The sequence below is a fragment of the Paroedura picta genome, chromosome 7 (assembly GCF_049243985.1).
Source record: "Paroedura picta isolate Pp20150507F chromosome 7, Ppicta_v3.0, whole genome shotgun sequence".
Lineage (NCBI taxonomy): Eukaryota > Metazoa > Chordata > Lepidosauria > Squamata > Gekkonidae > Paroedura > Paroedura picta.
In genome coordinates this window covers 25883588-25898167 of record NC_135375.1, presented here as the reverse complement: position 1 = coordinate 25898167, position 14580 = coordinate 25883588, and the positions used below count along the sequence as shown (strand labels likewise).

Here is a 14580-nt window from a genome sequence, read left to right as displayed (position 1 = left end):
ATGATAATGGGCAACCCACATCTCTGTAACGATTTTGTTGCTCTTGGCCAAGACTGTTCCCGTGTTTCTATGCTGAATCACTCTGGTTTATTTATTTACTTAATTTATTGTCTGCTTTTCTCACTGTGACTCAAGACAAACAATGTAATTTTTTAAAACATGCAATAAAAACTGCAAGCAGTCGTTAAAACAATGGATTACAGACTTGGAGAATGCAAAAAAACGGCAGGATGATGGTGAGAAAGAATGCAATGAAACGAGAACACAGAATAGGAGTACAATGCAATACAACATTAAAATGTAATATAGCTGGCTTGCAGAATTCTAAAACAATGTGGTAACAGTACAATGTGTATCAAACAATGCAACTGAAATTGTTTAAAATTTTCAGACATTAGGGTTACGATCTCTCCTCCTTGGTAAAAAGGCCATCCTATTTCCCTGAGAAATGAATAAGGGCATTTTAAAATTTCTTTTGCCACGTAACTCAGAAAGCAAGAATCTGTTTCCATCACCATATGCGGGCCAGATTATGAAAGTCATTTGCCCCCCAACAGTGAAGAACAGATTTGGGCTAATCCATGTGAACAATTTATGTCAGCTGAAGTAAATGAAGCGCCTGAATGAAACACTGCTCTAATAAGGAGAGGCCCACAAACCTGGTGAGATTAGGAATTATTGGTAGTGGTTACTAAGAAGTACTAGAAGCTGGCAGCCTCCCTGAATGGCATCAACTTGTCTCACTTGTCCACAGAAGACACAAGAGAAACTGCTTTGAGGCCCCTCATGCTTGAAGTGGTGCCCAGCAAGTGAACAGAAATAACAATCCTGTTGGATGTGCCTTTCAAGAATTGGAAATGAGTGACTATTTCAACCTTGCATCAGACTTTCAAAACCTCTTCCTGAAAGGCCTCTTCATATAGACCGTTTATGCACTGGAGGTTTCATGCCGGGCTGCAAGCTGGAGTTTTAGTCCTGGCAGGTTGCCCCACCTCTTCCTGCACCCACATGGGGGAGCATATGGCCTGGTGGACCTCATCCTCCCCCGTTCTGTGCTCCTGGCAGGAGGGTGGGGCTGTGAAGTTCCCAGTGCATAAACGGTCATAGTGTGGCTTTCAAGAAGAACAGAGAACCTGAGGAAGAAGTAGAGATAGCCAGAAAATTTGGTTTGGTTTGAAGAAACAGAAGCAGTGCCTGGCGGTGTGCCGACTTGTCTTGATGGACGTGGCATTTTGGAAAGCTGCTGAGAAGGGACAAAGTAGGAGGCAAAGAAGAGATACAGAGCCCTGAAAAGGTGGTGCTGGAAGTTTGGGCACTAGCGTACCTTGCTGGAGTATCTGTAAGTTATACAGCATAAAAAAATATCAGGCATTGTCTCGTCAGCTAAGACAAAAAGTCTGAACAGCAGAAGGCCCCAAACTCTCTTTCTAACGTTGGTATGCAGCATCACCAGAACAGGCTGTTGACTTTGAAGCATGTGTTGAAGATGTTTTGTGCAAATTCTTGGTAGAAGAAATATCCATCCTCCATGCCCAACTTTGGCAGAAAATGATTCACTCTATGACTTGGTGCATTCATCCCTGAGAAATAACGGATAGAGTACCCAGTGGTAAAACATTGCTGATTTTAAGCAACACCTCATGAAATTGTGGATTAAATGTCCTCAAGTGCAGCGGAATGCAGTTCTAGGGTGTTTCAGTATTTATTTTGTTAGCCCTTGCCTCTCACCTTGATGTACTGAAGCCACCTGCATGTCATTCAGGAATCTCTAATCATTCCTGAAGAATGTAAAGAAACCTTTACAAGAGGACCTCTTCCTACCTGAAAAATACAGAACCGGTTAGCTTTGTCTGCAGAACTTGCCTGTTCCTGAGCTGAAAGTATCCGATAAAGATGATTCAACCGACATGTGAAGTGTTGGAAATTACTCGGTAATTTCCCCAAGGACTGAGGTGCTAATGAGTGGAAATCCTGAAAGGGAAAGTCCAAGTAGAAAAGGAGGGGCTGCTCTTATCTTGTATATCAGTATGATTCATGTTGGAAAGTTAGGACAAATAAGGCTAGGAGGCAAAACATGTTTGCTGTGTTAGAAACCAAAACAACTGGAGTTCTTTAGCTGCTGGAAAAGACAAATTATATAAACTTATCCTCCTAATTATACTTGATAGTGCTCCATTAGCATGCATAAGCCCTCTTCTTTTTTGATGCTGTACTTAAGTTACCTTCATGTGCTACTTAAGTGCCATGTTGGCTGAGATTCAGTGGTGTTCACCTGTTAGCGATCTTTCTTATGCCTCAGGAACTCCAAAGCAACCAACTAAATAACCAAAAAGTAATTTTTAATGAGAAAGTCTTTAACATTACAGATACTTGTATTATGTTTTTAAATGGGGGGTTTAAACAGGGTTTTTACGAGACTTGTAAGCCACCACGAGCCAGCCTTGTATGTTTTTGGAAATAAATTCGAAAATATAAATAAATAAATCTTGGTCTGCAGTTTAATGAATAATTTAAATCCTGGAATATGTTCTGGATGGAAAGATAATGTGATGCAGTGTGTGACTTTTCTCGTGTTCCAAATTGAGAAAAAGGCCTGGTATCGGGCCACAGACCAGGGATTGGGAAACACTGCCCTAGACTATTTCCAGTTTAGACTAGCTGACATATTTGTAATCCAGAAATGGGTATTGAGTAGGTAAGAGGAAAGGACTCTGCAAAATAAGCAGCCTGGTGAAAATATGGGAAAGGTGATGTTTGCAGCAAGGTTGAGATGCATAAGCAAAGATCTCCGGCAGAAATTAGAACAATCCAAGGGTTTTTGTGTATGTGTGTGTGGGGGGGAGGGGCATACTGCAAATTTAAAGTGGGATTAAGGGTGTTAAGAACAGTTTGTGCTGGTGGGATAGAAAGGGAAGCCAGTGAATAGGAGATGTGAGAAGACAAAGCCAGCAAGCAGAAGCAATTCTATTCTCTTACAAGAATTTTAGTACAACAAAAATAGAGTCCAATAGCACCTTTAAGACCAACAAAGATTTATTAAATCTTTTTTGTTGTGCTACTTCAGACCAACACAGCTACCCACTTGAATCGAAGAATTTTAGTACTAGGAGAGAGACACAGAGCCAATTTTTTGGGACAAAATATAAGCAAAATATTCTGGGACAAAAAAGATAAGCAGGGTTGGGTGCTTTGGCGCCCAAAGCGGCTCGTCTCTCCTGGCGTAGCCAGCACCGTGGGGGGGGGGGAGGCGCAGGTGTACACACGCAGATGTGGTGTGTGCGCTTGCCGGTGCACCGATGCCCGGGCCTCCCCTCCCTCCCTCCCGTGGCGAGGCGCTAGCTGTGCCAGGAGAGACTGGCTACTTTGGGCACCAAAGCACCTGACCCTAAAAGCACTTCAAAATACCTATTAAGGCAATTTAAATAGAAGCTAATCATGTGCCTCTTGTGGTACAGAGTGGTAAGCAGCAGAAATGCTGTCTGAAGTCATATCCATAAGGTTGGGAGTTCGATCCCAGCAGCCAGCTCAAGGTTGACTCAGCCTTCCATCCTTCTGAGGTCAGTAAAATGAGTACCCAGCTTGCTGGGGGGTAAACGGTCATGACTGGGGAAGGCACTGGCAAACCACCCCGTATTGAGTCTGCCATGAAAACGCTAGAGGGCGTCACTCCAAGGGTCAGACATGACCCGGTGCTTGCACAGGGGATACCTTTACCTTTACCTTAATCATGTGCAAATCTAGGTTTACTTTATGTCTGTATCTTAATACTATTTTTTATCTGTTTTAATATTCCTTTTTCAAAAAAACTTTAAGGGGCTGACAACATCAGGAAATACTGGAGTCGTTACTACCAGGGATCCCAAGGAGTAATATTTGTATTAGACAGTGCCTCTTCAGAAGATGATCTAGAAACAGCTAGAAATGAACTGCACTCTGCGCTTCAGCACCCACAATTATGCACGTTGCCTTTTTTAATATTGGCCAATCATCAAGACAAACCAGCAGCTCGTTCAGTACAGGAGGTAATACAACAACACCTTATGTCTTCCTTTTTTGCTGTTGATGTGTATGTCTGTATATTGTGTTCTTTCCTCACCTCACTTTGCTAAAAGGGGTAGAGTCCGTAAATTGCCTTTACCAAAAGTTTCCAAAAGTGCCTGGGTGTAATTTTCTTTTAAATTTAGATTTCTTCTTAACTAATGTCCTTAGTGCATTTCTTGTTTGTTTGTATGTAGAGCACAAGAAGTCGTTAGACTTCTCTGTAAAATGTGTTTTTATTCGTTTTGCCATTGGCTTGATGGTTCCTGGTTTGCAAGTATAATCACATGATTTAGCACTCTGCTGAGTCTCACTGTTCATGCTTTGATTGCAGGATTTCCTATCGATAGGAGTTACCTATAAGTCTGTGAAGTGTGTGTAATTACCTTGGAATTTGTTGTTGTTATGTGCGAAGTCGTGTCCGACCCATTGCGACCCCATGGACAATGATCCTCCAGGCCTTCCTGTCCTCTACCATTCCCCGGAGTCCATTTAAGTTTGCACCTACTGCTTCAGTGACTCCATCCAGCCACCTCATTCTCTGTTGTCCCCTTCTTCTTTTGCCCTTGATCGCTCCCAGCATTAGGCTCTTCTCCAGGGAGTCCTTCCTTCTCCTGAGGTGGCCAAAATATTTGAGTTGGAATAGATGGAATGTTTATGTGCTCCCAGTGGAAGTTTAATTTGCATTCAAGTGCCACCTTTGGGGTTATACCTTGTACTTACATGTGGGTCCCAGGAGGTTACCCCATTCAGGGGACTGATCACATCTATATTTTAAGGAGTGCAGTTATGTCAGACTTTCCCAAGCTCCCCATTCAATATATATTGAAGAAGAAGAGTTGGTTCTTATATGCTGCTTTTCCCTACCCGAAGGAGGCTCAAAGCAGCATACAATCGCCTTCCCATTCCTCTCCTTCAGTGGGGGAAGTCATCCAAGGATGGTTAGGTCACACCTCTGCCCACTCAGGGAGGGGTATTCAAATTCAAATCACCCTTTCGTTACCCATATTTGTGCAAAGTGGAACAATTCATCCTCATTCTGATGGCCGAGGGCCTAACTGGGGCTTTTCTAGGGTTGCTTTGCTGCTTGTAATGTTCTTCTGTGCTGCTTTTCCCTACCAGAAGGAGTCTCCAAGGGGCTTACATTTGCCTTCCCTTCCTCTCCCCACAACAGACACCCTGTGAGGTGGGTGAGGCTGAGAGAGCCCTGAGATTATTGCTCAGTCAGAACAGCTTTATCAGTGCCATGGCGAGCCCAAGGTCACCCAGCTGGTTGCATGTGGGGGAGGAGCAGCGTGGAATCAAACCCAGCTCACCAGATTAGAAGTCTGCACTCCTAACCACTACACCAAGCTGGCTCTCTCTCTTCATTAGGTGTTTTTTTTTAAACTTGGTTTTGTATCTAGACTATCTGGGTTCAATTCCAATTTGTTTATTGCAAAACCTTCCATCAGCTGCTTTGGGCGTGCCGGGAAGAGGAGGAGAGAAATCGGAATAATGGGTAAACTGCTACTTATCAAGCCTAGTTGCTGTTTATTCATGTGAGAATAATTTTGATCCCCACTCCAGAGATATTGTGAGGGTAAACGTGAAGTCTGCAGAGTATTTTTCAAATTGGAGTACCATATGAACGAGTAGGAGTCGCAAAATCATTTTGTCTACCAAAGAAATTCTGCAACAGCTGGTAGTGATATTCACTCGCGGGCGGGGCACTGTAAAGCTTCCAAATTTTAAGCTTTTTGAGCAAATATTTTTCTTTATATGTTGCATTTTCAAAAATAACACTGTACAAATTATTTATTCAAGCCGTTAAGAAGAAAACTACATGTAACTTAATTGACAAACCCAAAACCTGGATCAAAAATATCATTGTTTGCTCATGTGAATTGTCATATGCTTGCATCTCTCATGCTCTTCAGAGCCAAACTGATTCACAAATGCATTAAGATTTGACAGTATCTAGCTGCCATACTTCTCAGTTACATAACATCGGCCACACCCCAGGGAACCATTTGCCTGGATGTAAATCCACGTAAACGTGCAAAGTATTGTGCTGCTAGTATTTCTTGCTTTAAGAAACTTCACATTGTTATACAGTTTCACTTTTCTTCCTTAACAAATTAAGCTGATGCTTTAAACCAGTGGTCCCCAGCCCGCAGGCCGCGGCCCGGCACTGGGCCGCAGCTCCTTCTCCCCCCCCCCGAAGCAAGAAGCTCGCCAGGCCATGAGCAAATCGGCCGCCAAAGCGGCCGATTAGCTCGCGGCCCAGCAAGCTTCTCACTTCGGGGGGGAGGGAAGAGAAGCTTGCCAAGCCGCAAGCTAATCAGCCGCTTTAGCGGCAGATTTGCTCGGGGCCGGGAGGGGAAGCCGCGGCCGCCGGCATTTGCGCCCCTGCTGGGCGCAAACGCGCATGCGCGGCAGTCCGCGCATGCGCGTTTGTGCTGGGGCTGCCGCGTTTGTGCTGGGGCTGCCCCCGGGCCGCCCTCTCCGCCAACTACTCCGCAGCGGTCCGCGGCAAGCGGAAGCTTGCAGACCACTGCTTTAAACAAAGAGTGTTGCTTATCTTAGCCGCGTGATCTGTGCTGTTGTTTACTCGTAAGGAAAACTGTACATTTACTAAGCTGACTGGGACGTTCCGAGGAAGTGGGGATTTAAGAAGCGTGTTTTGCAGTTCTGTATCTCTCCTTCTTATGTACTATTCAGAGAAGGAGATTGTTTATCCAGCATGTTTAAAGTCTCTGGAACACCGTGATCTTTCTGCAGTAATGCTTTAGACATTACAAGTGGGGGCTTTAGAAGCATGCTTCCGAAATATCAGCTCCCCTCCCCACACCCCTTTCTTAGAGCCTCCACTGGTCCCAGTGTAAGCATCTCTTACGTGGATGTTGCTTCTCTGTCGTTAGAGCCCAGATGGGACCAGCCTAAAGCCACTCTAATAATCACAATATCCTGCTGTTCGTCTGGGTAATGTTGCAGTCTCTCTTCAGTACATCCAGTTCCAGCTCTCGATGATATTGAATGAGGTTAATTTATTTATTTTAATAGGTTGAGAATCCTCAGTGCTCCTAAGGGTGGCTAAAAGGAGCAGCAGCAGCAGCAGCAGCAGCCGCCTCTTGGATCAAGCCAGTTTGGTTTTAGTTTATTAAACAGAAATCTTTCCAATCTTAGCACCAAGGCTTCAGTATTTTCTTGGCATCCAAATGGATCAGTTTATGGGGCTGTATGATGAGCAAAATGTAGGCTCTTTCCCAGTTAATTAAGCCTTCCATTTTCTGCTAATTACTATAATGCAGCCTTTGTTTTGAATGGCGTCCAGGAACTTTTGTCTGAATGGTTCTATAATGCTGTCTAGGAAGCTCTTATAGATACCCATTCAAAATGTGCTCCATTGAAAACCCATCTGGGCTTTGTACTTCCCCCCCGTTTTAATTGCCTGTTCAGACTTTTTCCTTGATGGTTCACAATTCACATGTGTGCAAAACTCCCCTCCTTCCCAGACAGCAGTGTCGCAAAGGACGTGGAAGAGGACCCCATTTAAAGGACTGGTATCTTCCTTCTCGTTGGAATGAAAGCTTAACCTAAGACGGCTTTACGAATAAATTGCCTTCCTTTTTTATATTGCTTACCTGGCCAAGCCAACTGATAGCTTGGTGGGTCAGCTGACTGGGTCATGTGAGGCCCCAGGAGGTCAACAGGCCACTTGTTGTGTCACCCATTAGTCATCTAAGTGGTCTTAGACCACACTACAGTAAACAAATATTAAATGAAGACATTTGTCTGGTAATCTCTGTATGGTAGTTCTTACAAGAGTCTATTAATCTTTATTAAGGGATGTATGAAATCTTTCTACCCTTGTTTTTTTTATAATTGGCAAAGAGTAGGCTAGAGCTAAAGGGCAGTCATATCGTTGTGTGTGGTGTTTGCCCCTCACTACCTCTTTTAAATCTAGGATGGAAGAATCAGTGGAAGTGGAAGACATGCTTAAGTCTTTTTACACCTGTGTTCCCACTCCAGGCCCTTCCCCAGTGGCATTGCCCCTTTTGCCGTGCTAGTTGCAAGCAAGCATTCATTTCAAACTTGATCTAGGAGAAGGACCTCAGTAGCATCTTTCTCTGCCACAACAATGCTATCTTGCGATTATTAATTCTGCCAGAAGTGGGTGTTTGCCATTTAAAGCCATCTTGCTATCTTTTTGCATGTAAAGCTTGTTTCTGCTGGTCTCCCAAACTGGGTGATTCTTGCCTGTATTATTTTCAAGCAAAAAGTAACTGTCACTTCAGGAAAGATCAAATTGTTTGTTGGATATTTCTTGGTTTCCTGTCATAAGTCACCAAGTCTGAATACGGCTGGGGCGTATTCAGAGATGAGAGGCTCTGAAAATATCCAGTATTATGCTGTAAAAGTTTTAAGAAAAATGCAAAGTGGTATATGTTGGACTGGAACATTAAACTTGCTTGCGTTCATGCAAGTGCATTATTACTAAAAGTTTCAGTGCCATTTAACTAGCCAGATGTTTGGCATGTTCTGCTTACTTGTATTGAACTATCTCCCTTGAGCATAAGATACAGCAATAAAACGTGGTATGAACATTCATGATGGAACTCTTCATTTTATGTTAGAAAAGGCTGAAAAATGTATCTTTTTTCAAGGTGGGGTCAAAGTATTGTCTGATGAGAACATGGAATGTTCACAGATATTTAAACTGTTCATGTCAGCATGTCTGAAAGGGAAAGCCGTTTGCTGGAAAGCAGAGCTGCATAGGCATGGAGCTGAATACTGGAGGCAAAGAAAACCCTAGATTTCTCCCGGAGTCAAAGCTTATGAACTAGTCAGACATCCTGAATAATTTCCTTTGCCACGTGAGTCCTGAGCATCATCCCTCGTTGCACATACTGGTGCTGCATGTGGGCCAAATTTTATATAGTGAGTTGTAAGAACTCAAGCCCTTCATGTACAGCAGCATGTAAGACATGGCTCATCATCCTTATACCTTCTTGAAAAATGCTTTCCATAAAAGCACTCCACTTTATATACTTAGGCACTATATTTCATGGTGCAGTGGTGTAAATTAAACAATTATAAAACAAATAAATGAATGCCAAATATGCAGTTTGAGGAAGACCATTACATATGGAAAATGTATCCATATTGACATTAGAGTGGTAAGCTCAAAATAAACTTTGATAAGAAAGCTGGTCTGGACTTGTCCTAAGGTTGTAATCCTGACAACCTTGCAAATGCAGAACACTCTGCTTAAACTGTGAACTATCCACACTTGTTTGGATATACGAACCACTTCAGTTAGCATGAATGGCAATTACTGAAGCTGTAGTGCTTGTGGATTGCCTGTCGCAGGATTTGTATTCTGTTCGCCTGCAATTTAGAAAAAAACTGAAATGCTTTATTTACCCTTGCCGTTTAAAATAACAGGATGACACTGCACAGTTACGTTACAATCTGTAAATGGTACTGCCAAGTGGGCTGTATTGAATTTTTGAAGCAAAGATAACGCTACAGGCAGTGTCTGTCCCAGTATTTGTTCTGAAATGTAGTCTGTCTAGTGTATAATGGCACTTTGTTAAAGGAATAGGAAATCATTTTCAACCCCTCCCCCCCCCCCCAATTTCTACAGTGAGCTATGATTCGGCAGCAAACATACACTCTCAGAGAGATGTGACGTATCAGCTATCTAGGCTCCTGGGGAAATTATTATGACCATAAGCAGGGTTGTGGATATAATTAAATTATTTTAATGATGATTTAGAAGAAGAAAAAGATTGTACCAAGCATTCTCGGGATATGTGTTTACTCAAGATAGTTTCAAGTATTAATGCTATATATGTATATATCCTTATCCATTGTTCCTCTTAATATTTGTGAAACAGCCATGGGGGTGGAGAGTGTCCTGGCTGTCCGAGATGGAATAGGGCCAATCAGGGTGCAGCCCTCTCCAGCTCCCACCCTCCTTCCCTGGACAAGATCTAGTCCAACCCCCTGCTCAATGCAGAATCAGCCTAAAGCATCTATTGTGGACTTCTAATCTGGCAAGCCAGTTCCATTCTGCACTCCCCCACATGCAACCAGCTGGGTGACCTTGGGCTCGCCACAGCACTGATAAAACTCCGTCAGTTCAAGTTGTTTGCCTCTTTTTGAGGCAGTAAGATTTCAGTCAGTTTTGCTCTGCCTTTAAGTGGCTGATTTGCTGCTTTGCCAGTATGTAAAAAGATGCAATTTGTTCATATGCTAAAGTGACCAGATTGTCCCACTTTTGGAGGGACATCTGGGGGTACCTGGCAAATTGTGCTTATGTTGAAATTAAAATATATATATTACAATACTATTTTTGCGTTCTATGCGTTCTATGCAACTTTTTGTTGCTCCATATAGACCAAATTTTAATCAAGAGCCCCCCCCCCCCCCCCCGGTCAAAGGTGTCCTGCTTTACCAATGTTAAAATCTGGACACCTTATCATATGCTCACAGTTGTCCCTATTTCGTAGTCTCTATGAAATAACCATCTCCATTTTGTGCCCTTTCTTCTGTCTTTTGAAAGATACATCATGGTTGTTACAATTTTGTCAGTGTGAGTTGCCACCATTGTTAACTTCCATTCCTTGGGTCTCAAGAAGCTATATCTTTGGATGGATATATGTTTACTGTGCATACATGCATTTGTGTCATCACATGAACAGAAAGGCATGCATGAAGTGCTATTTCACATATTGTAACTGTTGAGGTTTGTTTTGATAACTACAGATTTGCATTTTGCTTCGCGTACATTTTAAACTAGTACAGGCAAAGTTATAGTGGAGTAAATTAATACAGCATACATAAAATGATGTTGAAGAAGATCAGTATTGTGTAATACTATGAAACATTCTCGACAGGAGAAGTTGCTATAATTTGTTTTGCTGAGCATAACGTTATACTAAGAAAACAGTCGATATATTCAGAATAAGAAGATCTTTATTGGCATTTATAGTTGATATATTATTTGCTTAGGTCTTCATTTTATATTAAAATGGTTATCCCGAATAAGACGATGGGGGGGGCAGTTTTTTGGAAATAGATTCAGGTTGGTGGTTCTGTTGGGCTGAAGCAACATATTAAAGTTTTAGTTCAGTGGCACATTTAAGACCAACAAAGTTGGTCTGGACCAAACTGATCTATTTGTTTGGTCTTAAAGGCGCCACTGAGGTTTCAGGCCAACACAGCTGCCCACCTGAATCTGTATAGTTTAGTCGTTTTTACTTGAAACTCAGTGTTTTGAGTAGGATTGTAAATTCACAGGGATAGCTGTGTTAGTCTGTTGTAGCTAATTAAAACAGAATCAACATCATTGGCCCTTAAAGGTGCCATTGGACTTCAGAATTAGAAATAGATCCTGCCTCAATAATCCCAGTTATTTTGTTTGGACCCCAACATAGTACAGAAGTGTCTGATGTAGTTCAGTGCCTGAAAGCAAGGAGACCTCTGTCCGACCAGCAAATTACCTAGAAAATGCCGCAGAGATTTCCCTAAGGTTCTTGATGAGAGATTGGGACACAGATGTAACAGATAAAGGAGGCTGAAGACTGACAGACTTAGACTAGAGAAATTGTATAGGATTGCTGCGAGTTCACTAAAATCTCATTTTCCACATGGGGTGGGGGAGAGGGGGGACCTGCTCAGATGGTTGCATTTCATGAATGAATGAAAAGGGAAAGACAATCTGTGTGACCTGATTCTGATTTATGATATAGGACCTTTGAGGGGGGGAAGACTTCCCTTTCTTGATCTCTTTTGATCATTGGTCTGGCTGACCCCCATGCCCAGGCTTTCTTTCCCTCATTTGGCATGGGTGTTTTTTTTTTAAGTACTGATTGCATTTGGGAACCTCTGGCAGTTTCACTTCACTAATCTATGATCTAATGAGCAATAATGTGGGGGTTACAGTGAACATTTTTTGTTTGCTTTGTTGGGAGGGACGGCTAGACAGAGGGGGAGAGAAATAGTGTCTGCGGAGAAAAGAGATGCAGAGTGATCGAACGGTGTGAAAAAGCCTTGTTATGCTAGGCCACATTAGTATGCCTGATTTAGTTCACAACCGTTCAGGAGCAACAGAACTGATATTAAATGCCAAGGTTTTAAGGCTTGCACTCCGAAGCGCCCTGTTTCCCAATTCTTACAAAACCGTCGATTGATTTAAGATTTTTCACAGGCAGATACTTTGCATGACAGTTCCATAAATCCAATATAATCATCTCCTTTTCATTTAAATGCAAATGAACACATGTGTTTTTAAAAGTACATGACTGTTTTGCAGTCTCTTGCAGAGGGTGGGGAAGGAGGAATCAGCCCCTGAAAATGGCTTGGAGATCTATAGGAAACATTATGACGTGTGCATACAATTTTCATATTTACCTGAATCATGCATATTTCCTTACATCCACTCTGAACATTTGAGTTGCATGTAAAGAGTCCTAGTTGTCAAGTCCCTCTTTCATGGTTAAATCTTCTATCACATATTTATCTTGCCGTTTGAGAATCTTTGTTGACAGTGGTGTCACCCTTTGGGAGGGAGAGACGAGTTTGTGAGAATACACTTTTTCAGAATATCTTCTTAATTTACTGAACTGATAATACTTTGACCCATTGAAATTCAGGCATTATTTCTGGCCCAGCTGTCACTTGTAAAGATAGAAGTACAGTCTCTTAAGCTTCATTATAGTTGCTCACCAAGGCATTAGGTAACAAAATAAGCGGGTGGTCTTAAACACTAAAAAAAAAAAAAAACCCCAAAAAGCAACCCTGTGTGTGTGTGTTCTATATGTTAGCTAATTGATTCTCACTCCCATTGGATCTCAGAATGGGTTTCTATACATTCCTTCATTAACTTCTCAATTAAGGCTAATGCAGGCTCTCTAAAAGCAGTTTAGCTAGCATTCGCTCACATAGTTGAAGAAAGCAAAAAAAAAATACCTTGGCAGAGTGATTCTTTGTCTGGGAGAAAGTCTTAGCCTGAGGTGGAAGGCATGTGCTTTACAGAAGATCCTGCATTAAACCCCAGACATCCAAAGTGAAAAAGATCTGGGATATTGAAAGAATTCTGTCTATCTGAGATGCTGTCAGTCAGAGAATACTGAGAGATGGACCACTAGCCTGATTCTGCATAAGGCAGCATTCTGTATGCTTACGGTTATGGAGAGCAATCAAACTAGAAAAATGTCATCTAACAACAAACATGCTGTTTTGTGTTCAGGTGACAGGATAGGAATGGTTGAAAAAGCCCAGGACACCAATTTGATTGGGTGTCATCCATCTGCCATGCATTCAGTTTTCTCTCTTGCTCTCTTAAAAAAATAAAATCCAAAAGTGCCATGATACAGAGCTAGATTATAGGAGTATGTAAGCAGTGTGATGGTATAATGAGTTCAGTGAACAAAGTAATGAGAATTTAAACCAGGTTCAGTATCTCAACTTTGACTAAATCTTTAGAGTTTGTTTCTGTTCCAGCAAATAATGAGGGGAGGCCAAATTTGTATAACCTCATTCTTTACTTTTCTGTCTCTGCCCCAGTACTTTTTGAATGCAGATATTTCCCCATCAACATGGTGTACCATACTTTCCTGCCATGTATTCATATATTGATAGAGTTCTAAGATCCTCAGTCCAGTGATGGACTGAAGGTGGGCATTCACCTTACCACTATTGTAGTACAAGCATTTTAGTTGTGTAATTATGTATGGACTTATTTTTAGATATTTGGAAACCTTTTGTAGAGACTTGCGTGTGGATCTGTCACTGTTGTTATATATTTGTCCCTACTGTATGTATACCTAAAAAAGAATTCTATTTAGTTGGTGGATTTTGGTTTTCTTCCTCTTGTTCTCCACCCCCCTCATTTGTTTGTTTTTTTGAAATAACTTTTTCTTGGCCTTGTTCTTGCATATTGCAGGATATTTTAGCAGTTGCTTCACTCATGATCAAAGGACACTGTTTTCCATCATCTAAGCCAGGGGTAGTCAAACTGTGTCCCTCCAGATGTCCATGGACTACAATCCAGATGGACATCTGGAGGGTCGCAGTTTGACTACCCCTGATCTAAGCAATCCGTACTTCTTAGTTCCTTTGGCAATGTTTTGTGTACTCTGAAGGTGCCCAAGTTTCTAGTAGAAGTCATGTGACCTTCACATGTCATGAAAACAACTGCTGCTCTGTTCCATGTTGTCACAATATGCAAAGAACCCATCTCATCAGTGGCAGTGGAGGATGCTCAGTAGGGTCAATAACATTTCGGGCTTCTCGACAGCTTCTCAAGTAGTCATGACAATTCCGCCGCAGTGTATCCTCTCTCACTGGTTGATTTCAGCTGTTCAGCGCACTCACACAGCAACATTATTATGCTACTCTAATTGCTTTATAAAACCTTTTATAACAGTAGCCCTTTTGAGAAGCCACACCTGGCTTTTCAGAGGGGGCACTCAGGTTTTCCCTTGGAACGTCCCATCACTAAATGTTTAGATAGAAACCATTTATGCATGTAAATGTTGCTTAGATATT

The 14580-nt window shown here is 42.1% G+C and overlaps 1 protein-coding gene across 5 annotated transcripts in view; it reads left to right on the top strand.

The window, feature by feature from the left end:
- Positions 1 to 14580, top strand: part of ARL15 (ARF like GTPase 15) — a 160173-nt gene that overhangs the window by 65275 nt on the left and 80318 nt on the right. For all 5 annotated transcript variants that reach the window (XM_077347102.1, XM_077347103.1, XM_077347100.1 and 2 more), the window contains one exon: positions 3814 to 4022. In XM_077347102.1, coding sequence (XP_077203217.1) covers positions 3814 to 4022 — 209 coding nt within the window. The remainder of the gene's footprint in view (positions 1 to 3813; positions 4023 to 14580) is intronic.